This window comes from Dasypus novemcinctus, chromosome 16 (assembly GCF_030445035.2).
Source record: "Dasypus novemcinctus isolate mDasNov1 chromosome 16, mDasNov1.1.hap2, whole genome shotgun sequence".
NCBI lineage: Eukaryota > Metazoa > Chordata > Mammalia > Cingulata > Dasypodidae > Dasypus > Dasypus novemcinctus.
In genome coordinates, this window is record NC_080688.1 from 69635799 (window position 1) to 69662626 (window position 26828).

General features: G+C 36.4%; 1 protein-coding gene across 6 annotated transcripts in view; it reads left to right on the top strand.

Moving 5' to 3' along the window:
• The window catches only part of DCC (DCC netrin 1 receptor), a 1130593-nt gene that overhangs the window by 814262 nt on the left and 289503 nt on the right, over positions 1–26828 (top strand). For all 6 annotated transcript variants that reach the window (XM_058277746.1, XM_058277743.2, XM_058277744.2 and 3 more), the window contains exon 9: positions 5535–5689. In XM_058277746.1, coding sequence (XP_058133729.1) covers positions 5535–5689 — 155 coding nt within the window. The remainder of the gene's footprint in view (positions 1–5534; positions 5690–26828) is intronic.

A 26828-nucleotide genomic window follows, 5' to 3' on the forward strand; every position in this document is an offset into this window, starting at 1 on the left:
CCCCTGCGTGGCAAGGCACTCTTTACACACATCAGCACTGCGCATGGGCCAGCTCCACATGGGTCAAGGAGGCCTGGGGTTTGAACTGTGGACCTCCCATGTGATAGACGGACGCCCTAACCACTGGGCCAAGTCTGCTTCCCTGTGTAGATTTTAAATCAGTGAATTTATAGTGATGATTGATTCTAGAAATCACCAGTGACTTGCTTCCTTTACTTCAGTCAATGTATCTTGAATTTTGCTTGACCCCAAACTACCAATTCAACTCAAAGTGAGGGGAAAAAGAACGGAAGTAAAGAAGCTTTGTCTGACAATAGACCTGCTGCCATATACCATGACTCAGAGCTCTGCAGAGTAGAAAGGTAATTATATTTTTAGATTCATAGAAGAGACTCGTTGAGAGGCAGAAGGCCAGGACTCCTGCTGTTTTTCCAGGAGCGGTTGGGGCAGTGATAGATAGAACACCCCAACACAGTAATTGGTCAAACTGCTAAAATTTACTCTTTTCTTTAGAACCCAGTGCTTAGCTGTCCATTTCCAGAGTAACATTGACTAGAGTGAGCAGAGACAAAATCTTTAACTACTAACTGCCTAAATGTGGACATTATGGAGAGCTCACCTACTTTAGGCTGCTGGTATTGTCCTATTGTGGGATCAGAGAAACCCAAAGTAACAAACTCCCCTCCCAAACTCAGATTTTATTCACTTGTTGGGAAATGATTTGGGATGTATTGTTTATAGCTATTAAAGCACCAAAGGGGGTGATCAAAAGCCTCCCAGGAAACTTTTGGGTTTGTAACTGAACAAGTTTCTGAAGGATGGCTTGGCAGGGTATGCCATTTTTCCCAGGATGCATTTGTATCCCATGAGCAGTTTGATGTTGTCTCAGAGGATCTGAGGAAGCATAAGGACAACTGTCAAAGATGCTGAGACACCAGTGGGGACATAGGCTATCACAGAGACTCTTTTTTTTTTTTTTTTCCTGAAAAATAACTTTATTTTTTTTTTACGTCTTTTTTTTTCCTTTTTTTTTAATTGACTTTGTAATAATATTACATTAAAAAAATATATATATGAGGTCCCATTCAACCCCACCACCCCCACCCCACCTCTTCCCCCCCCAGCAACACTCCTTCCCATCATCATGACACATCCATTGCATTTGGCAAGTACATCTTTGGGCACCTCTGCACCTCATGGTCAATGGTCCACATCATGGCCCATACTCTCCCCCATTCCATCCAATGGGCCCTGTGAGGATTTACAATGTCCGGTGATTGCCCCTGAAGAACCATCCAGGGCAGCTCCATGTCCCAAAGACGCCTCCACCTCTCATCTCTTCCTGCCTTTCCCCATACCCATCAGCCATCATGTCCACTTTTCCCAATCCAATGCCACCTTTTCTATGTGGACATTGGATTGGTTGTGTCCATTGCACCTCTATGTCAAGAGGAGGCTCAGATTCCACATGGGTGCTGGATGCAATCCTCCCACTTTCAGTTGTAATCACTCTAGGCTCCATGGTGTGGTGGTTGTCCTTCTTCAACTCCATCTTAGCTGAGTGTGGTGAGTCCAATAAATCAGATTGTAGGTGCTGGAGTCTGTTGAGGCTCAGGACCTGGCTATCACATTGTCAGTCCAGAGATTCAAATCCCCTAAATATATCTTAAACCCCAACACTAACTGCACCTCCAGCACATTAGCATGAAAGTCTTATGAAGAGAGATCCCATCTGAGTCCAGATTCATCACACATAAACACCAGTTCCAAAGAGGGGCCATCTGACCTGGTAGTTAACCCCATCGGCCATGACCATAACTCCCATGGGTCTCTTTAGCCCTCAAAGGAACCAATACCTGGGGGTTGTATCTGCTTTATCTCACAGAGACTCTTGAAGTGTGCCGGGGAACTCATTCCTTCTCAGTTCTCAGAGAAGCCCACCCCACATTTAACGTAACATGATACCATTTCCATTATTGGAACTCGTTCCATAGCTCTAATGATTACCATTCTTTTTGTTTTAGCTTATCTGTGCAAACAAATTTAATGTGATAGGAAAGACCCGGAAAGTGTTTCTGTCAGACCACGTACCTTAGTGAAAATCATTTATGTACTTTTTCTTTGCTATTGTATCACTTATTAATTTCTGTCCCTCCTTGTATATGTGTGAAAATCCCCTTCTTGGAGACAAGAACATTTATTCCTTCTGCGGTTGTGGTGGCATTTTGTTATAAAAATAAAAGTAATAGCAGCAACTGCTATTTAAGGAGTACTCCCGATTGAGAACCAGGTGCTGTACCTACTGCTTTTATGTTTTACACACAGCATCTCATTTAATTCTTTCAGAAATTCTGACGTCAACATATTTATAACCCTTCTCTTGCAAGAAACTGGGGCTCAGATAAGTAACTTGCCCAAGGTTATACCTTAAGGACATAAGAAAGTCAAACAACATTCCCAGTCTCTTCCCCTCTTTCTGAATCTACTCCATGCTCTACACTGGATAATGATGTGACTTATTTTGATACGATGAGCACACTTCTGAAAGGGGCCACATAAAATTGAAATGCTTTGATAAAAATCATTATTTGAAACCCTTTAAGAGCCTTTATTGAAGGAACCAGTGGTCACACCAGGAGCAGCATCAGCATGTATTTAGAGGGGGAGACGCGGGTTTGTCTTGAACGTGTGCTTATGTGGTAAGCACAATGTATTTGCTTAGTTTGCATTTTACAGATCGGTACCATACAAGTGTTTTCTCAAGATGTTTTTTTCACACTTCATGTAAGATGGATGAAGTATCAATTGTTCATATACAATAGTATGTTATTTCATTAATATTATTAATTTGGGATCCTTTTTGGAGGCTGTTGGAGACTACAGGAGCCTAAAACTCCCTTCCCTGTTAGGAAGCACGACATCCTCTTTCACACATAAGTGATATTTTCATTATATGGTCTTGGGCAGTCTTACCTGGTCATGCCCATATTATGTTTGGCCTTTATTCCTTTGAAGAATGCCTGTTCAAAGGCTTATGCTAGCATGGCATACATGGGATACATTTATTTCTTTCAAATTATTTAGTAATTAGAAGAATAAATAAAATTCATTTTGAAAGCTCTCTTTCCTTAGACAGATCCAGGTATCTTGGAATGCAAGTTTGACTTTCATGGCAACTATATTACTTAAAAGCCTAGAAAAGATTATCATGAAATGACACAGAGCAGTTGCTAGGAAAATCGGACTCAGTGATTTTCAGACGCCCATTGTCCCTTCCTCCCCTTTAGGACTCAAATGACTTCTACTGAAACTGAGAACCCTCAGTTTCTCACTATTGTTGAAGGATATCCATATTGGATTTAGAGGATGAAGCCCCGGATTTCATTCCTAACTGTGACAACCTCTAACTGCAAATACTTGAAAAAAAAAATTTTGTCTCTCTAAATCTCACTTTCTGTATTTGGAAAATAAGGGCAATAAAACCACCCTGTTCATATCACAGGGCTACATGAGGGAATGTCTATAAAAGTTCTGCTAAAAGAAAATAAATGAGTAAGATGCAGAAAGTCCTATCACTCTGTGCTTAATCTCCATGAGCTGCCACAAGGCATTCAGTCCAATTACAAGATTTTCTTTTAAAAAGTAACTCATTGGCCTAAATAGTGTTCCTTTGGTAGAATATAGCAGTGAGACATGTGTGGTGTAGGGAGCATGATTATCTGATGATATTTACAGTTGCCTCCTTTAGGTGGCTGTTGAAACCCACCCAGTCCCTTACCACGCTAGTTGGATTCAGTCATCCAACAACTTGACACTGCATTCCTAAAGGAATGTCTAAACCCCAGGCTATATCCAGTTTCATACTGAGTACATTTTAAAATTAGTAGCAGTGCTGGTTAAAATAATGCTAACTTGTAACTAATAAGCCTTAAAATGTATTATGGCTTGAAACTATTTCTGGCTCTGTTAAGTATAGAAAGGAAGTCCCTGATTGACAGGTCATTCTTCTCCCAGCTCTTCTCCAGAATTCTTGCAAATTTTGGCTCCTCCACCATCACTCTATGGCTTCCACGGTCACCGTGTTTGCCTGTATCAAGCCCACAGATGGAGTAAAAGAACATAGAGGATTATACCTGTGCGGTGTTTCTAGGCCAGGCCTGGATTTGTCACAGGTACTGACAAGCATGGGTTGGACTGGGTCATTCAGGGTCTCATCTTGACTCCAGGAGACAGGGAAGTATAGTCTAATACATGAAGGAGAAGACGTGGGCTTAGGGATGAGCTAGCCAGGCACCGCCATGTCAGTCATGAGGAATGGCATATGTGCCCAGGTGCAGTCACACCTTTAGAAACTTTTGGTTTTATTTTTCTCCTCAGAAGCCTAACTTGTCCTGTTAGTTTTGCTAACTACATAATCCAATTGTACGCCTTACAGTATCTCATTGAGAGTAAGCATACTGATGTAGGAATTTCTGCATCTTATTTGTTTTCTTTTAGCAGAAAAGATAGGTTTCACTTTAAATACCTCCACAGGCAAAATAAAATAAAATAAAATATAGATAAAATTCCACTGAGAATAAAGAGATATCCAAAAATCGTTGATTTACTTAGAAGGAATTCCTTCTTCACCAATCAGTCATTTATTAAGGACAAATGAAAAATCATATAAATGACTAGAAACATGTATGTCCTTAAAGACTACTTTAGTAGTTCTTGTTTCTCAAATTTTATCATCCATATCTATATGCTTCTATTAATACCCATACACCATGTAAATCCCATCATGGTCAGAAGATTAATTCATTCGTTCGCAGCCACTGAGGAAGTTTTCAATTGGTAAATGTATTGAACACATGTAGATATGGCCTGCAAGAGGCAAGTACACATGTTGCAGTTTCCTCCCACACAGAAGGGAATCTACTTCCCTGCACTTAAGGGCACTTAAAGTAACTGTGATATAAAAAGAACAAGAACAAAACAAAACAAAACAAAAAATTTAAAAAAAAAATTAAGTAACCACAGGAACTCCAGCTCCCATACATATGAACACTTAGCATCTGCATCTTCCTTTCCCTGCAATGAAAGAATATGCACAAATGTATTTGTTGGCAATACTGACAAAGACCGATTTGTGGAATAATTGAAACCTTGATTTCTGTCATTAGTTAGCTGTCTATGAAATGGATCTTCCTGCCTATGTTCCCAGATGTTTCTTCTTATTTTAATAGCTCTTTGTCATAAGTTTTGAATTCTAAATTATAAAGTGTCAAGGGAAAAAGTTTACTCTGCACGGTTCATGGAGAATGGCATAAACTTGAACTCCTCAGAATCCTCACAGTATTTATTTCTAGGTCCGTCCAGTCAGTTTATTTCCCAGAGTAAGCCTCAGAGGTCTTGAATTATGTCCCAGAGTCAAAATTAAATGAGTTAGCCGCTACCCTTTTGTCCGCCTCACTATTCTTGCACAATAAATAAAGGCTTTGGCTAAAAGCATTCATTCTGAAATATTCTTTCCTTCAACTTTTATTTCCCAGGGAACGAGCAATGAATACATCCCAACCTGGGTCCCTTCAGCTCACCGTGGGAAACCTGAAGCCAGAAGCCATGTACACCTTCCGGGTTGTGGCCTGTAACGAATGGGGACCAGGGGAGAGTTCTCAGCCCATCAAAGTGGCCACTCAGCCTGAGTGTGAGTATGAAAAGGGAAGGGCAGGAAGGAGTATTTACTTTCCTCTGCAACAGCCTTGAATCCTCTCATAGAACTTTTCTGAGAGGACAAAAGGAAGGAAGATTTTGAAGGGATATTTTCATCTCAAAGATTTTCAAAGACAAAATGGCCTCCTCACTTAGGCATGTCTCCATAAGGGCAAAGTAATACCTAGTAAAGATGTAATCCACCCATGCCGTGTACATACTCACTTCTAAGAGCATGGCTTACTCTGCCTGACACAGTGCTTTGTCCTCAACAAGTTTCAGCCTCCTCCATTCATTCTTCAGATTTTCAAAGTTATCTGTGAAGAATGTAACAACAAAGGTATAAAAAGTTTAGAACTTTTAAATTCATGGGCTTATTAAGGAACTTAAACATGTATTCTGTGCACTCAAGAACATACCAAAAGCAAGCCTAAACTTAAGAAATATAGAGTTTATATTAGACAATTTCACTGTCCTCTCAACTTGATTCTCTAACTTCTATGACTGTATTAAGCTAGGTGTTAAAAAAATAAAGCAACTGGACAATCTTTGTACAAACTATAATTCAATGACTTCTGCTTTCATAAAGAAACGGTGCAAAAATTATATCTTTGAAAAATTTTTCAGTCTCTCATAAAATTACAATTTTCCTTATGCCTTTCTAATGCTGTTTGAAAAGATTGATTGCTGATGAGCAGTTTCTAGCTTTATTTCATTTAAATTTTTTTTAAGATTTATTTTATTTCTAACCCCATCCCCACCCCCACATTCCGCCCATTGTCAGCTCTCTGTGTCCATATGCTGTGTGTTCTTCTGTGTCTGTTTGTATTCTCATTAGGCAGCTCCAGGAACGGATCCTGGGATCTTCTGGAGTGGGAGAGAGGTGATTATTCTCTTGGGCCACCTCAGCTCCCTGTTCTGCTAAGTCTTATCTTCTTTCCTGTGGCTTTTGTTGCGTCATCTTGCTGCGCTAGTTCTCGCATCAGCCGGCACTCCTGCACAGGGCGGCTTTTCCTGTGTGGCACGGCATTCCCATGCAGGGGACACTTATGCGCAGGGCCACATTCCTGCGTGGGCTGGCACTCCATGTGCGCCAGCTCGCCACACAGGCCAGCTTGCCCTCACCAGGAGGCCCTGGGCATCGAACTTTGGACCTCCTTCATGGTAGACAGGATCCCAATCGGTTCAGCCACATTCATTTCCCTGTTTAAATTTTTAAAGTTTAGAATCTAAAAATTAAATGCAATGAATCAACTACTGTGACAAACTGCCTTATTTTAGTCACCAGTTGCATCTACTTTTCAAAAAATTAATAATGATTTTGTGTTTTAATTTCTTTATTTTAAATTATGTTTAACTTCTAAGTCACCTCATATAGTTTTTAGAAGAAAGTGAAATAGAAGCTAGAAATATTTTAATTGGTAAATGTGAGAAAAATAATCTTTGGAATAGGGTCCCTCTGGGGTGTTTTAAATCTCGTGTTGAAGAAGAGAGAGCATGAGCAATCTGATTTGCAGCTCAGGTGCTGGTATCATGTTCTACACTTGCCAAAATCTCCATTCTTTCATCTAATTAGCACAACCTACAAAGACATGATGATAAATTGGGATAAAGTATTTTTGGGAGGAATGGGAAAGGGCTAAGCCAGACAAACTAGCAATATTTGCCTCATGGAACTAAAACCTTAGAGACTATCACAACAGCATAGCAATGTACAGGTTTGGGACAACTGTTAGGACGTGCAGGCTCTCAAGCAGGACTGGCTACGTAAATTGCGGGGCCTTCTGCAAAATGAAAGTGCAGGGACCTTGTTAAAATATTATTAAGAATGTCAAGATAAATGAAGCAAAGCTCTAAATTTAGCACAGGGCCCTTCTAAATGAGGGACCTTGTGCAGCCACACTGGTCATACGTCATACCTCTTGAAACCAGCCCTGTGGTAAGGTTCCTGTTCTCGAGAACATTTCTTATTGTTTGAATTTAAATCACTAAATAAAGGCAATTCCCACTTCACAATAACTATAGTAACATTAAGAATTGCGTAATCAATGTATTGTTGACTTGCTCTTTGTACAGCATATACTTAGAAACAATGAATTCAATGAATCAAAAAGTATATTGAATCAATAAAATTGATTAAAAACAAATTGGGTCAACATATGTACTTGTGAAGATCACATACATCATGTTGTATATGGACTGATATTTTAAAAACCCATCATCACTGTAATAGGAGTTGCCTCATATGTACAGTGGCAAGGCAGTTTCTTTCATTTCTTCCTCAGTGTCTACATCGTTGTTTTTTTCTAATTTTTAATTTTGTCTTCAAAAACGTTTTAGATCACAATAAAGTCACATATACAATATAGGGACTCCCATAAAAATACTGTGAAGAAAATTCTTGCTCAATTTTGTAATTTTAAAACATTTATCTTTAAAAAAATGTTCATTTTCTAAAGATTCAATTTTTATGGATTATCTCAATTATTTACTTCTTAACCCACCTATATTATCCCTAGAGTTGTTTTAAAGTACTTTGCTGAGATGGCTTATCATGATTGCATTTCTCATAAAAATCCTAGGTAATCAATTTTGCTTTCTAAGACAGAGAAATATTTTTTCCCTTCTATCAATTCCATTGATTCTAAGTATCCAGTTTAGAAATTCAACTTTCAGTTATTTTAAAACATTCAATTTGTTTTATGCCAAAATTTCTAGGCCTAGGGGCAAGGTAGTGTTTTCTATTTTGACACTGATTAAGCACTGTGCCTAATTTCAACATATTCTGCCATTTTTAGGAAATAAAAAAATCAGTGTCAGTGATAATTTGTGTCATAGATAGTCACCTTTGTAAAAGAAAAAATTACATAATTCAATTTATAGGAATGTTTATTAAGCATCTACTATATTCCTAATATTGTTGCAGGCAGTATGAGAAACGTTTAAAAAGCATATAATGTATGCTCTTACATATCTCAGAATCTTCTTTTCAGGAAGCAAATATTCTAAATATGTAACAACAATAAAACAATCCAAGTGAGCATGCTTGTAAAAAGAATTAAAATTAAGTACTGATAATTTGCCTGTGAGTGCATTACCTGTGATGGCCAAGACATTTTATTTAGTTAATTTTTTTTGCCTAAATCCTAGCGACTCATCTCCTCAGATCGCTCTGGCATTATAAAGAGCAGCCTCAGTGCTTTAGCTATCATATATGCCTTCCTATTCAGAAAACAGTCTGAGATATTTGTGCAGATGACCTTATTAACACTGGTCTCTATAAGCATTTGCTTTGCTTAAAAATGAAAATAGATGATGATAAGGCACAATAATGACTAAAAGCCTGGCAATAAAATAGGTTGCTTGTTGGTATTGTTGTCGTGTATAGATTATCTTTTCTCATGAAAATGAAAATGAAAAATTTTCCATTTAGAAACATGAAATAGCCTTGTTTTGTTTTTAATTTTAAATTTTATCAAGGGCGGCAATAATGGCCTCTGAATGCTAACCATCTTTGGGCCTTTATTAATAGCATTGTTTTATTAGATTACTTCTCTTCTTTCCACTGTTTGGAGTAAGGATTTTTTCCCTTAGGGGCCATTGTTTATTTGCACTGGCGAGTTTATTCTGTTTCATTGAGCATTGTCACTAGATAATTCATCTCTTACTGAGTAGACAGAAACAAAGTAGGCAGATAGGAACAATTCAGCATGGATAAACAGTATGTTCAGAAAATCATTTACATGTGCAAAATAGCTAGCCAACTCCCTCATTTCATTTAGATTAACAGCGCTGTGTAGTTAACGCGCTGTCTTTATTACAGACATTAGGATAAATAAATTATATTATCATGACTAATAGGTACTGCATATGTATTTGATCTTCTGTTGTTAATGCAAAATGCCTTTTGGCAATTTAAAAATATTTCTAGAATAAGGAGTACTTCATCTTCTCCAAGCCTGTTCAATAATGCACCAGCTGCTGTGGAAGACCGAGCATCCTAGAGATCCTTCCCCTCTCTTCCCCTCCCCTCCCTACCCCTTCTCTCCCCTTCCTTTCTTGCCTTCTTATAAGCCCATCTTTCCGTCTTTTTAGAAAAAATGAAATGGCTGATTTTATTATTTGGCTAGGCTACCAAAATTTAGAGTCAAGGGGAAAAAACGTTTACCATTGTAATTTCTCTCCCTGACAAAACCATCTTATCTTTCAAAAATGGGTATCATCTGAATACACATTTGGTTGCTTCTTGTATTACTGTTTTTCCAAATGTAATGGAGTAATTGTATACTAAAATTACATAGCTTTTATACAAATTGAATTTCAAGTTTTTCATATTATTTGAAAATATCAACTGTATTATGAAAACCATATTCTCAAGGAATAAAAGCTGATAGAAAATACGTCTGAAATATAAATCAGCTGATGACTGTCTGTACAAGTCCATACATTTTGTAGTAATCATTTAAAGAGATCTACACTCAGAATAGAAAGCCTTGATTTATATGAAGGCTTGTGTCCTCTGATTATATCTTCCTTTTGCTGAACTCTTGTTCCTTCTCCTCTACCTTTATGTTGTATAATTTCTCCACTGTATTATCAGCCAGGATTTAAGTCCCTGCCTGCTTAAGACTTGTCTAATCTTTTCATACCACATGTGGAGAATTTTTGAATTATTATTTGGGGCCCTTTAAGATGCTGTTAAGGCAGTTTAATCACAAAGAATGTCAAAATGGACCACGTACCAGCTTGAGGTCCTGAGTTAGAATGTGGGGCCTATTTGCTAGTCCACAAACCAATTATCCATAAAGCCTCTTTATATTTAAAAATTGTAATATTATTTGTCTATTATATTCTTTATCCTGAAAAGATTAAGGAAAGCAACCTCCAAGTCCAGTCACTTAGAATATATTATCTAGAGGAATAGCTGTATTATTTCTCCCTCCTTCCCTGGAATTTTGTTTGGTTTTATTCTGCTTTAATTCCATTAGGGCTCTGCTAGTATGCAGAGCATGATAGGGCTATGCTAGTGTGATGGTTATGGAGCGAACAGAGAAGTTCAAATCCTGTCTTTCAACCTTTATCCCAGGGCGAGTTTCTTAATCCTTGAGATCTGTTTCCTCAACTCAATTCTAATTGGAGGTATCATTTCTCCATATGTCCCTAGGTTATGGGGTGACATGTGAGAACATACAGAAAGCCTGAGTCTTGCCTGGCACCTAGTAGGCACTCTTTAGAACTTACCTGCCTCGGACAGGAATAAATGACAGCCTAATTCCAACTGCTCTGCACTTACAAAACAAAACAAAATGGAGAGTTAGGTACTAAAATAAGGTTAATGTAATACCTTATTTAGAATTTCAAACTGACTTGCCTACTGTATAATTAGCACCTTTTATATATTGTATTACTCTTCTCTGACCATCCTTTCCCTATAATTTTGCAGACTGTTATAGACTGGCTAGTCCTCCTTTTTTGCCTGACATTCAGCTATGTATCCTAACTAAATTTTGAAGTTTCATGATCAGAAAACACTATATTACCCCATAAAATGTGTCACAGCACTGCCGTTTTATGAATCACTGGTCGGTTAAAATATGCTGGTAGAATGTGGCCCCTACTTAGAGTGTGGCAGAAATATTAAATATCAGTAATGCTTATTTCAGCATGACTCTATAAAATGAGAAGACCAAATTAATCACAGTCTGTCCAGCCCATTTCTTTTATCACTGGAGCTGGTTTACAATAATTAACTGAGCTGCAGGATGATTTGAGTGACTATTCAGGATGCCTAGGTGGCCACATTGAGCAGGGGCCATACAATAGTTCAGTTGTGCTGTCACATACATGACTAGAGATTACCAGAAAAGGAGATAAGGATGAGCACAGACATTCTGTCCTTTATGGCAGCATAGAAACACTGAAAGTAACTTACAAAGCCATTTACAAAACATGTTTTCAGGCACTACAAACATAAGATGGGAGACATTAGAGGCTTATTGTTTGGCATCCCCAACAGCAGAAGGCTTAAGGAATCCATTTGGATTCAATGACCAATTAGATGAGGAAATTACACCTATTAAAATGACATATTAGTGAAAGAATTAGAGGTAGGCTTGCAAGGATGTGTTCTTTAATCACCACTAGAAGAGTCCAAAGCAAATGTGAGTCACTCTGTATTTTCCTCATTCATTCAAAAATGATTCTTTTGTACTAAACTCTAGACTTGCTCTATCTCATACAGTAAGCCCTTTCCACATGTGGCTATTGAAATTTGAATTTATTAAAATAAAATAAATTTTGAAAATTAGTTTCTTAATCATACTAGTTTATTTCAGTACTCAATATCATTTACAATTTAAATAATATTAAAAATTAAATTTCTCATTCTCATTAGCCACCTTTTAAGAGTTCATATATGACTACCAGCTACTTCATTAGTCAGTACAGAAAACATTTCCATTATCAGAAAGTTCTGTTGGACAGCACTGGTCTAGATACGATGCTAGAAAATGAGGATATAAAAGCAAGTCAGATAGTATCCTGACTCCCAAGGAACTACTAGTCTAATGGAAACTACTTTAGGCATAATTCACTAAAAACATATTTCGCATATTAGGCTCCTTCAATGCAGAAACAAGTAAACTCTGCAATGAATTAACAGGAAAGATTTGTTTCAAAACACCAGGAAATCTAGACTCAAATACATTGTCTAGTTAGTTAAGTTAATTAAATATTTCTCTCTTACATTAAAAAATATGTGTCTTTCAAAGCACAATTGAAGGGGAAGGCCAAATATTACTTGTTGCGTGGGTCAAACAGTGGTACAGGCCTGAGTTCAGTTTCCCTAAAAAGCTTCTATTGGCTCATTATTTACTTTTCCTTGTATTTTGAGTACACGCCATGATTCAGACTTCTTCAGCAGGCATAACCAAACATCTAGAGAAGCTATCTGCTTGGTGAAAAATTATGTAGAAGAAAGCTACTATTTTTCTCTTTGATATTAGGAGGTGTAAGGAAAAGGGGCATGAAAATGTCAATATTAAAGATTTCCAGGCAGTATGGGCATCTAGCCTGGAAGACAGAGATTCTCTAAGTGGATTTGTTGGGACTGAATTGCTCAGGGTGGTGATGTACTGTACTAAAAATGAGAGCAGTTTGCTTGCTACACTGAATTAGAGCCAAGAGTGTTTGAGCTTCTTAAGGAATATTGTGTCACACCGGCGCAGCTGAATAAAACTCCACTCCTAAGATAAAAGGAGTTTTAGGGACCCCTTTGATTAAATCTGATTATATGGAGAGCTGGTGAGCATGACTAATGAAGAGTAAAGACAGAAAGAGAATATGGCATTGTTATCACATAGGTATTTGTCACTCCCTCATCTATTGTTACCTGCAGTCCATAAGCATTTATTGAGCACCCGGTATGTGTCTAGCATGCTGTAAGATGCTAGGGATAGAAAGTAAAGTACGATGGTCTGGATAACATCAAAGGAATTAGGGATGAAATGTTTTTAGGAAAATATATCTGTAAAATTAAATGTTTCTAAATAATACTGTAGGATCAAGTTTATTTCCTCTTTCTAATCCAAAGAGTTACAATTAATATACTATATAATGATTATATACTTTAATGTATGACTATATACATATATATATATGTTAGTATTAAATATCATAGTGCATTTTAGAAAGTATCATATCAAGAAATTTACAGTTGACTAACCTGATGTGATACCCACCTAAGACTTGAGTAAAACTCATTTAAACCACTTCACTGTTTTATAGATTCTTTTAATGTAGGTTGTATTCTGGCTGCTATAATAAATGGTATATCTTACAAAATGCATAAAAAGTCAATAATGTGATTGTAACTATTGTTCTCTAATTCCAGTGTTCCTGCATTGTTATGTTGTATTAATAAAGGTATTTCTACTTTGCAAGAAGATACCACGAGAAAATAAAAACTTGTACCCTATACTACAAAAACCCTTTTCTGTTTCAGATCAATCTTCTACACTTTAGAAGAAAAGTGTCAGCTCCAATATAGGAACCTGGGTTGGGCCTAAATTACTGATCACAGGAATATTTTACAGGTAGAGAGGATGGCTCTGAATTGAAGTTGAAATATTTTGGTGATGACACAATTTCTGCTTTAGGGCATAGCTGTTAACATCAGAGTTAAGATGTGGCCAGTGGTGTCTGGAAGGAAATGTTTACTATTATTATTATTTTTTAAATCACCTCAAGTTCAAACAAATTTTGAGACCATGGTCAGTGCAAGTAACTGGTCCATTTATGTTTAATTTAAATCTATAATCAGAATTCCAGCTCTTCCAGATGAAAGCAGAGTGAAAGGTAATTAACAGTATTGATTCAGGAGTCACACTTGATTTCAATTCTGGTGTTTTTTTACTAATTAGCTAACTGGGGAAAGTTAGCATTTCCTAATCCTCAGTTTTTGCATATATAAAATGTAGATAGTAATAATATCTATTGCATGTGGATGTTGCACAGATTAAAAAGAAAGTCTGAAAAATGGAAACACAACAGTATACCTTCAAAGGGTTATTCCGATGATTAAATGAGGTAATATAAAATGTGTAGCCTGCTCTCTGGCACATTGCTCGCCATTGCTGGTGGTATAATTATCCATTACTCCATTACTTGAGTCTAATTATTCCCCATGCAATGATGTTCTTTAACAATGCACATAACTTGCTCATTTCTATCTCTGTGATCTTCACATATGTTTGAAATGTTCTTCCTTCTCCTTTGGACAATTTCATAAGTCCCTTCTATTTTGATTTGAAAATTTGTATTTAAGATTTCTAAGAAGTAGAAAGCCTTCTCTGGCTAATTCATCACATGGATAAATCATTCATTCTGCTTAAATTCATCATTCACTGTGGCAGTTTGATATTATTTATGAATTCCAAAAAGAGATATTGATTGTGTTTGTAAACTGGTCTGTTCCTCTGGATATGATACCCCTTTGATTGTATTAAATTCAGATGTTTCAATTTTACTTTATTAAACCAAGATTAGGGCTTTGATTTGACCATGTCATTAGGACAACTCAGTTTGAGTCCCCACCCCCTTTGTTGGTTGTGTAAATGGACATTCAATCAAGAACAGAGAAATAGATACACAGAGAAATAGAACACAGAGGAAGAGAGACAGCACCACAGATATGGAAGAGTCCTTGGGAAGAGAGATGAGCCAAATAGTTTGCAGCTGAAGAGAACAGAGAAGCTGAGAACCCTGAGAGATGAACATTATGCTAGCCTACAGCTGAGATTGGAAGAAGCTGGGACTATGGAGCCTTAAGAGCAAGATGGAAGGCTGAAACCTTGCAGACATCACCTGCCATCTTGCTTCATCATGTGGCACAGACATTTGGTGAGAAAGTACATCTTATAGTACCTTGAATTGGACTCTTTAGGGCCTTGTAAGTTTTTACCCCAAATAAATACCCTTTGTAAAAGCCAACAGATTTCTGGTACTTTGCATCAGCATCCCTTGGGCTAACTATACATTTACTTTCCAAATCAGTTTGAAACTTACCACACCATTCATTCACTTGTTCATTCACTCATTCAATAGTCATTCATTGTATGCCACCAATGCATTTCACTCTATTTCTAATCACCGTAAATTCAGCAGTAAAAAAGATAGCCAAAGTACTTATATTCATGAAATGTATCTTCTAGTGATGGAGAGGAACAAAAAACAACTAAAAATAGAACATGTAGTGGAATAAAGACACTTAATGGGACATAGAATGAAGAAGAGAGGATGATTCTCGATAGGGAAGTCAGTGAAGGTATTTTGGAAGAAGGCATTTAAGGGAAGAACTGAACGAAGTTGGAGGGGTGCAGACAACCATCTGGAGAGGAAATATCTTGGGCAGAGCACATAGCATGTGCCAAGACGCTGGGGAGGAAGAACCCGAAGGTCGCTGAGGTGCAGAACTGTGGTAGGAAGGAGAGTGACAGAGACAGGGTCGAGAGGGAGAAGCAGCAGAACCTAGGCATGGATGCCTTGAAAGCCAGTAAGGGTCTCGGTTTAATTCTGAGTATGGAGGTACATGTGCAGGATGGGTTGACATGTTCCAATTTACATTTTTAATATAGAAGCAAGGAGACCAGAGAGGAGGCTAATGAAGTAGTTTAGTCAAAAAATGGTGGTAATGGTGTAACAGTGGAAGCTTAGGTTTGGTAGTAATTAGGGAGATGGTGAGAACTGGCAGAATTCAAGATCTCTTTGGAAGATAGAGACAAAACTTGCTATTGGGTTTGGAGTGGGAGAAAAGAGGGGAGTCAAGTTTACTCTTAAGTTTGGAGCATCCAAACTAGAGGAATGGTGGTGAGATCAGAAGACTGAGAAAGGTATTGGTGTTGAGGGAGGTGAGGGTACAAATCAAGAATTCTTTTATTTTTGACACATTGTTTGACTGTTAAATGTGTGCATGTTTTATTTTATTTTATTAGTCTCTGAATGCAAAGAAGGTGGTCACTATTTCCTTTGAATATAAAAATAGAAAGAAATGCCATAGGCAGCTGGGCCAATGGTCAAGGCATTGCAGCATTTAGCTTGTAAGAGTGTCAAAGCTGAATGGTTGTTGGAAAAACATGGGAGAATGCTTCATCCATGTCATCAGCTAAAAGAGCTGGACCCTACATGTGCCTAAGGGGTCTACTACAGGGCTCTGCCCAGTACTGTGCACAGAAGATGCCTAAATACTTGTCCATCACTGAGAAACCTCCTTTCTAAAAAGCCTCCTAGCAGGCCAGTGAAGTGTAATGGGATGTGGCTATAACTGGAAAGAAGAATTAACTGAAAAGAAACCTCAGATACACAGCCCAGTCTTCCAACTGCCAATATTTTCCAAGGAACCATTTCAAAGGGGATAAGTTCAGTGCCAAAATAAATGTTATTCCAGAACCAACTTGTTTTCTGATATGTACTTTGCCAAATTCATTAAACGGGAGGTTGAATTCTAATGGGATGTCTATTCTGGAATGAGATAGAGGTTGAATTTCTTATGGCTATGACTGTTTCAGAATTATACCAGCAGAAGTCTAGTTTGGGCCCAAAAGAAGGGCACAGAATTAAGGAAGGATTTACCTTTTGTCTTCCAACATTCCATTTCCTTATCCTTTCCCTGACCTTGTAGAGTCATATATCCTTCATAACTTAGGGTACTCAGAGTCCAAAACTTTCACACAATAATCAAAAATATAATGTTAAATCCATGAATTACTTTCTTTCTAGTCAATTCTAACAAATGAATTTTGTGAAAAATAAACTTGAGGACCAGAAAGCTTAAGGACCAGTCAAAGGGCAGGTGGGTATACTGGTAGGATTGCCAGGCCTATATTTGGATCCTAATTCAGGGCGGTTCATGTCAAACAAATCCATTTCAGATAAGTGTCATTTCTCTTCCAGAAAATGGAAACAATACTAACCCAGCAAGCAAAGAAACCGAGTTTTAGACAGAGATAAACTCCTTTTTTTTTTTTTACTGGGTATTTTTGAGCAAGTCACTTATCCTTTCTGATTTTCAATTTCCTCCTATAAAACAGAGATCATAATGTACTACAAATTAGACAGCTTGTTAGCATGATTCAGTGTAATCTCAGGGAGGACTGAACAAACCAGAAATAACCATATACTTGTAAGACTGAGGTTGGTCCACGGATCCCTTTGCCAGTCAGGTGAAAACCGCAGACCCCTTGCTAAGTCCACACTATACTGTCTATTATTTAATAAATAGATCACACCAACACATACCCACAAAAATAATTTTTAATACAGTTTAATTTCATGCTCACAGACCCCTTATTAAGGAACCCCTGTTATAAGATGATTTTTAATTAATGATTAATTGCTACATTTTCATTTTGAAAATAGATCAGTCATTGCCTCTCAATCAGAGAAGCAACATTGGTTTTAAGGAACATTTCTAACGTCCTTAATATCATTTTTGATATGCTCATACCTTCTTCCTTTCTCTAGAATTCTAACCCTACCTAGATGGCTGTAGGACATGCCACTGTCTGTATATTGAGGACTGTAGACTGCTTAGATGGCCTAGAGGATCTAGTATGTGAAAAGAGCTGGGTAGATTCAAGTTTGCTGATGGTGCCAGTCAGAACTGTTAATGGAATTTGACCACAAGCTCAAGGTTCCCCAGTTTCACCTTCAATTGATAAAAACCCCATAATCATTTCCTCCAAGATACCTGTGGCAACATCTTGACACTGATTTTAACAGCTATGACCTGAAGCAGTAATTGTGTGCCATCACCTTAAAATCTTTCTACTTCAGCCCACATCAGTTCCTTCTACTTGTAAAACATCCTATGAATGAGAATTCTGGACTAATCCAGCTTCTGCAATGGATGTAACAGAATTAAATGTGACATAGCTAATAGTGTGAGCGCTGGGATTTGAACCTACCGCTCTGTGTGTTGTGTTTGTGTGCGTGTGTATGTTTGTTTACAAACTAAGATTAGCCAAGATGGGTTCAAGCCTAGGGAAAAAAATAATTACAAATTAATTGCATTTTACCAACAGTTCTTTAAGGAGTGAAAACCCTTATTTGTTCTCCATTGCTAACGATTACTTGAGAAAGCATCATAATAACAGCACGTTATTAATAAAATCCCAGCATGATTGAGCTTAAGCCAGTCTGGGTGAGTTATGCTAACCCTGTGCTGAATAGCCTGCTGGGCTCATAATTTCTACTTTGTTATAAATCACCTACTTGATCTGAACCCTCAGTCTACTGCTTTGATTCAAAGTCCTCCCCTCCTACCTTACAGTGAAATAGAAAATAATAATTACTTTCCTTTCGTCAGAGGGGTTAATTGGCTCATAGTTCAGTCCAAGCTCTTCACAAAGCATTCCTGGAACTCCCAGAAATGAGTTGATGTTACATTGTCTGGTATGTTTCTTCATTTAATATCATATTTACACAACTAATAATGTCATAGTAGATTTAGCATACCATTGACTTTAGATTATTCCACAGTGTTTAAATTCAAAGGTTGGTTAATTTTATTGCTTTGAATATGATTTTTTCTTTATCTCCCTTAAAACTTAATGTCCTTTAGTATTTTTGCCAAGCTGTGGGGAAATATTGAATTTTCCTTCATTCTAATCCAAGAGTTCTTAAATTATATTTCAAGTTGTGTCTCCAGGTGGCCATGGAGCACTTGAATTATGGCTTGCCTGAATTAACATGGGCTGTAAGTGTAAAATATACCTGAGACATTAAAGACTTAGTTAGAAGAAATATAAAATATTTTAATAATAATTTTGCATTGATTACATTTTAAATTGATAATACTTGGACATACTGGGTTAATATGATTAAAATAAATTTCACTTTAATATTTACTTTTTTAATGTGCCTATGAGAAAATTCAAAATATGGGCATTTATGGCTCAGATATTTGTATTTATATTGAGTGGTAACAGCTTATATGTATATCCTAATGTCTTATACCCAACCAAGAGGAAATCAGTAAAGTTACCCATCTGATATGAAACTGAGTCACAGAATTATTGAAATGCAGTGCTTAAAATGAACCCTTCCCAAAGAAACATTTCCAAGCTATCTTAACATTTATATTTAAGCATTATTTTCCTTATTTTATTGTATATATTTGCTCAACATCGTAATTAAGTGCCTGGGAACATGAATCAAAATTATTTCTTTCTGATTGGTCTGAAAACTTATGGCACCAATGACAATGAAAGCAAAGGAGAGGGATGGGGAAAGAAAAGGAATATTTTGATCCAAAGCAGCACACCAGAGTTGCAGTATTCAGTTTTACTTTAAGTCGTTTTCCAACTTCTATGAGATGATTTACTCCAAAGTCTATTTGTCTTCCTACTGGTATATCTGAGCAAACCCAAATCTTCCATGTGGTTAATAAACTTCTTATCTTTTAAATACTGAAAATAAAATAAACCTAATCCTCAAGGTGGTGCAGTCAGCAGACTGGGAGACTTTCGATGCTTTTTAGAGATATAGGACAGCTATGTTTTCTGCCCTGCGTGATTATCAGGCTTTCCCTTGCATGTGTGCATGTGTAAGAGCATTAAAGGTGCTTCTCAGTGATAAATGCCAGTGGAATCACAAAGGGAATATTAATCTCAGTTTTGTCAAGGTCAGATGTTTACCTGGATTCATTGTTATTGGAATTTTTATTGTTACTGCTGTTGGGGAAGATTTTATCTTGGGCTCTTTTATCAAGTATCCAGAGAGAAATGAGTAAGAGACCTCAACCTCAACCGTGCATTTGCATTGCTCAGAAAAAAAAGTCCCTTAGCATAGACAGATAAGTTACTTGGGGCAATTATTTAACATCCCTTAACAAATACCAGGGTGTGAGTTTAGAGGAACTACGTTCAGTGGGAACAGAAAAACAGATGATCACAAAATCTGGAGACCAGCTGACATTCCTGAAAAGTTCCTGACTATATAAAGAGAAAGAGAGAAAATTGCAGGGGAAATAAATAAAGAAGAAAAATGTCTGTGATAAGGCCATTCACATAAGTATGGCATGAAGTTATCTAGCTTGGAGCCCAGGAAATTAGAAGAAAAGGTAAAGAAAAACATTAGGCTATGGCTGTCCATTTCTGTTTATAGTGAAGTATCTCAAATCTAACACTGGTGCCAAAGCTATGATATTCACTCACTATCCACCCCCTCAATACACAAACCCACCTGCCTATTCTAGTCATAATCCCAGTGTTTCACATTTCAGTGAACCTTACAGACACCTAGCTATGCAAGTCAGAAACAACAGTCATTCTCCATGTTTCCCTAGTCCTCCCTCCCAGACCTCCAATCCATCATCTTCCATCTAGCTCCGAATCTCTTACCTTCCCATCACCTCCACCACCACCATTTTAATTCAAGCTGTTAACCTTTCTCTTCTGGACTATGGAATATGCTCCTAAATGGTTACAGAACATTTGCCACCTTCAGTTCCTTCCTTATGAGGTAGAGAAAGTACAAAATGCTCAAACCCATCAATTTCTTTCTGATTCTTAGCGTCAAGCCATGCACAAGGCCCAGCATGACCCTCCACCTTATCTGGACTCCTTCCCCCGGACTTCCAGCCACCTTAGACTGGAGGTTCCATGGAGCCTTGAATTATTTCCTCATTATGTCTCACAACCTGATACAATGAAAACAAATATTGATTGAACATTTACTTTGTGCCAGATGCCTCTTATAATTTATTTCATTTATTCTTCACAACAAACCAATGAGGTAGGTACAGAGATTACCCCCATTTTTAGTGATAAGGACATTTAAATTCAAAGCCATTGCCCATAGTCTGATTGTGGGGAATGAATTTGGACCCAGGGTCTCTGATTCTGAAAGCCACCTCTTTACTGTTTTTCTCTATCACCAAAGCTTTATTAGATGGGATCCTCTGGCATTACCAGCATCAGTGTATCTCAGACCTCTGATTTCTGAGAAACTTATATGTTAGGAGAATAGAGTTCTAAATTTCTTCCTTAATTTATGGCCTTCCCAAAAGAGCCAGTTTCCCGAAGGCAGTTCCTTATCTTTCAGAGCCTGGAAATAGATAAACAATAAATTTCTTCCTCAAAGAGATGGTATCTTTTTAAGGTAGCATCTTTTCATCATGATGTAGAAAAATCTGTGCACTTGAATGCCTGAAAAAGATTGCAGCTTCCTTCTCCTCTAATAAATGGCACCTAGCCCCTTTTATAAAAACAATCTACTCATGTCATTTATTGCTCTATTAAAACTACAAGCGTCAAATATCGATTCTTCCCACACTGACCGTAATATAAGCCTACTTTGGGAAAGTTTTCTGGGATTGAGTTACATGATCACCATGAGTAACACTCTGGGTTCCATATAAGCTGAAGACATCTGCTTTTCTGACACATATCAATTTATAGAGAACTGATGTTTTTCTATATGGAAATATAATCATGAAATATATACAAGGTCTCAAATCAGTGTGAAGCAAGCATGAGGCCAGTAAATGTCCTTCCTGACGGTGTCTGCTTGTGACTCTTCTCTAAGAATTAAACACAAATTTATGGTCTCTGCACTAAGGAGAATATAACAATAAAATTAACTGTGTGAAATATTCACAGGGAGGCTAAAAGGCTTTAATGAATATTTGCTATGACACAGCAGGCAACACTTAGCTTTTCTATTAGGCACTCTCTTGGCCAGGTTTGGTTATCAACATAGTCTTGATCAGGACTACATCCATATATATCTATAGAGTATTATATTTCCTGTCTCCCCTTCCATACATCATCTTTCATGTTCATCTGAAAACCATGAAAAATAAGTAGTGAAAATATTCCTTCCTCCAGTTGTCTGATGGGGGAATTTAAATTTGGAAAAATTTGAGCCCTTGCTTTTCTGTATATTCTCATTTAATACTTTTAAGAGCCCTGGGATAGAGAAATTATAAACCCATGAGAAAATGATGATTGGATTGTTTAAGTACTGCGCTATTATTAGATGGATGAAGGAGGTGTGTGATGCCGGATTCAAAACCAAGGTATTTCATTTCCATTTCAGGTGTTTTATTTTCACTAATCATCTCATTAATAGTTTCCACCTTTCCACTATTTCTATTTTGAATTTCTCAAAAGTTCTTAGGCAATTTCTTGGAAAATTTGTATGGAAATTAGAATTTTCTTTTCTGAGCACTTCTTGCCAAACTGAATGTTTAGAGACATCTTCAGACAGATGGATGAAGTTTTCAACTTTCTTCAAGTATCATGGAAGATGTCACATTTTTCTTAAGATTGGCTGAACATTATTTAATTTCTTGATGCTGCTGAACAAAATGGGAAAGCAATTTATTAATTGATAATGTCATGCCTGCTAATAAGGTGAGATGAGTTGTGCCTTTGTTAATTTAATTCACCTTGGAATTATTCTCATTATTTTTAGTTGAAGACCTCATCATCAGAAGCCTTACCCAAGTTATTTAGTGGTTTTTTTCTCCACTTACTAACTTGTGCATTCTATTCCAGAGAGGCTAATGTCAGAGCTGTTACCCATTATGTTCATTCACAACAATGTACCTTAACTTACCACATTTCTCTGTCACAGCTGAACTCCCCTGTCTTTCCATTTTTCATCAATGAAATTCTTAATTGTTCAGTCTATGTAGGTTTTCTCTGTCCTAATAAGTAAGTTCCTTCAGAACTTCTATCATAATACAATATCTCACAGTACTGGAGATAGCACCATATGCTAAGCTCATACTAATAATGATTTTTTTTTGCCAATAATTTTCCATTTTATTTAAGGTATTTTCTTTTTTAAATATAATTTTTACTTTTTAAATAGATACTTAGATTACACAAAATGTTACACAAAAAGTATAAGGAATTCCCATATGCCCTACTTCCCACACCTCCCACCCTTCCCTATATTAACATCTTCTTTCAATAGTGTGGTACATTCATTGCAATTGATGAACACATTTGGAGCATTGCTACTAAGCACAGATTATAGTTTACATTGTGGTTTACACTCTCTCCCACTCAATTCTGTAGATTATGGCAGGATATATAATGGCCTGTATCTGTCATTGCAATGTCATTCAGGACAATACCAAATCCCAAAAATATCCCCATAATATACCATTCTATATAAACTGGTACTTTCATCTAAAATTCTTAAACAAAATGGAGAAAAATGAGACCCAAGCAATTTTTTCATATTTTCCTGTAGTTGGGTGGGAGGGCACTTAAAAAGAAAAAAAAAATGTCTATATAACTAGGTTCACAAGACTTTAAGCCTTCAGTAATATGGAAACTTAGGCACATTTGGCTGAAACTTAATTTTTTTATTTTCAATATTTGGTATCTTTTAGGTTTTTCTAGATCATGAAAACAGTTACCCTTGACAGCATTACTTAAAAATCTTTAGCTCACAGGGGTTGAAACCTTAATTGTTCAGTTAAGAATCTATATCTTTCACGTCACTTTGCAGTTCTTGGTATAGCCTATGGTTTCCAAAGTGAAATTTGAAACGCTCTTGACTTCACCAACATTATTACCACGTGGTTGTGTTAGTGAAAAATTTAAGTGACCCTATCGAAAAGACCTTATGTTCAGTTGGTTGCTGTAATCACTATTATTATTAAACTGCCTCCAGTTTTAGGCTGAACCAAATTAAGATGACATTCAAGACTATTTTCCTTAGAGAAGATAATACCTTTTCTATTAAGCTGTCAAAAATATCCCTCATTTAATATATGAGCACACATATGTAGAGTGTATGTGTGTGAACATACTAATATATACATATCCATATATTTGTGTATGACACAGTTGGGTATTTTGTGATTAGCAGATTTTACCTATTAAAACCAAAGGTGAAATGAACAGATCATAACTGTTCATTTTTTAATTCCAACCAAATCCTGTCAGACTTTTGTGGTTTTGTAATAGAAACATACCCCATAGTTTGTGCTTCTTACTTGCCAAATTGCTGTCATATTTTCTAACTATGTATAGTTCAAGCAAGAAGGGGTTTCATTATGTTAATAATTACATTGCCTGCAGGCTTTTTGATGTTGCATTTCCCATACAGAATAGCAACAGATTTCATGGAAATATCATTAAAGCTGTTAACTACAGGAGGAAAAAATCAAAGAGGCAATCAAAGCATGCATTTTATTATCAATAAATGCAAGTTGTTTCAGAAACGGCTTGCTTTTGAATATGTTCAGTGAGGAGATCACTGGCAATGGAAGCTGCTGCTTAAAGGAAGAGAGCTTTGTATTCTGAATCTATTTGGATCACTACACATGTTTGCTAGGATCCTTGGATATCGCTTTTCAAAAATGGGTCCGAGAATCATTTTTAAATTAGCAAATGAACAAAGTGGTAAAATCATGCTCAGACTTCTGACTTGAATTGAAGACATATGAATTATAAGGCATTATTTGAACGATAACAAATTTTGTGATTTTTTCCCCCAAATCCACTGTTAATTTCATTTTTAAAAAATTGATGGCTGTTAAATTGATGATTTAGGAACAGTAGAGCTCATTGTACTACACAGTCATTTTGAAAAGACTTTAAATATTCAAATGCTCAACTACATACTCTCTGACACTAACATTTGTCTTCATTTTGGACTTCCAGCTGAGAAACATCAGTATAATGGCTGAGAGACATCAACCTCAGTCAGTATTATGAAGACAGTGGCATGTCTCAATCCTTCTAATGATTTTTCTCTGAAAAGCTTATATTAATATTCTTATATCAAAGAGCTTATTTAAACTCCCAAGATTTTTTTCAGCCAGATATTTGCTAGATCACAATTTAGATTTCAGTGTGACCAATGCAAACATTGAATTACAGTAGAGAAAATTCAGGAAGGGCAATTTGGGACAAATATTTGAATAAAAACAGAGCAAGTAAAAGAAAAAAAGAAAAAATAGTATGAATTTGTAAACGCTATGTGACTTCTTGGTCATCAGAAGCCCTAACATCTTATAAATCCCAAAATATTTGGTGAATTAAATCAGATGAATTCTTTAAAATATGCATGGTTTGAAAAATAAAACAGAAATATTTATTTCAAAAACATATTTCAGCTTTCAAAGCACTAGTGTTTGACTCAATGTTAAAGATATCTCTTTAAAGTGATATCATTGCCATGTTTTCTACCATGAAATAATTAGCAGTCATTACAAATGACTTGATGAGAAGGAATCACTGACTTTCAGAACTAAAAGAAACCAGAACTAATTCATTGGGATTACCATTTGGAGGATTTCAGAATACAATGGTTGATAGTATAGACCCTATACCTAGGAATTGTACATATTGTATTTTTGAAAATGTATACACAATTTCGAGATGTTCTTGGACTACTTGATGCCAATGACAGGTCCCTATCCTAGATAGAGGAGGAAAAAGAAACCATCTCTTCTGATTCTTACCTAGAATTAATCAACTGTAGCTCATTAAACTGTTTCTCTTTGTCATGTGCACACTCACACATAAAAACATGCAACACACCCTGTATTAAATATATATATGATCTCTCATGCTTTATTGACAATCTATCTAAGTTTTCTATGTAATTTTTTTGGCTAATATGCAATAAAATCCCATTATAAGCAATTCTGTTTTACTATAAATTTATATATAGTCAAAAATTGCTGTCCCCAGTGCAAATAGTGACATGTAATATATCTCATTTACGCCAACATAAGTATTTAATTTGTCCTTTGGTACAGGTGTTATAATGAATTTCTGCTGTAATGCAATATCGAAATTTAAAAAGGTAGTTGGTTAGGGTGACATTGATTGATTACTTACTTGCATAGGTTATGCATCTATTCTGGAATCTTTCCACTCTTTGAAGAAATAGGTAACTTGAATAGAGATAGAGAGAAATTAGATGCAGTTTGCCACAAAGTTATTGTCCAACTGAGGGGGTCAGTGGGGATTATTAAAGACATCTTGAAATGATGGGCAGTTAAGCCCATTAAGTTTCTTGACTGACATACTAAAAGATAATGAAATAGAAGGCTGAAGCTGTTAACTGTATTGATTTCATATTTAATTCCCATTGTTGAACATTTTGAATCTCCCTTTTTCTCTTTCTCTCTTGCTAGCAGCTCATATGCACATAATGTATCATATATGTAAAATATGTTATGCTTAAATATACTTTATGGATAGGATCTGAATATATACATATGTATATGTTTATGTATATATATACACATATGTTCATGGTTAACCTAAGATACAATATATCATCCACAAATATATTATAGGGGAAATGATAGGGAATTCATGACTCTGAAATGATAGCTCCATTTTGAAGAAGAGCAAGCATTGAATAGCTCAAGTGCACAACAGAGGCTTGACTCTAGCTAGGAATGGATGTTATAAAGAGGATTCCCATGTTCAGGCAGTATCTTGGTCTACATCAGGGTGTTGGCATTTTTATGAATTAATATATATACATATTTATGAATTCGTATGATATATTTGATGGTAGCCCTTCACTGGTACCAACATAGGATTAAAAGATTTTTATATTTAAAAATGAGGATATTAAAGAAAATCTACCAA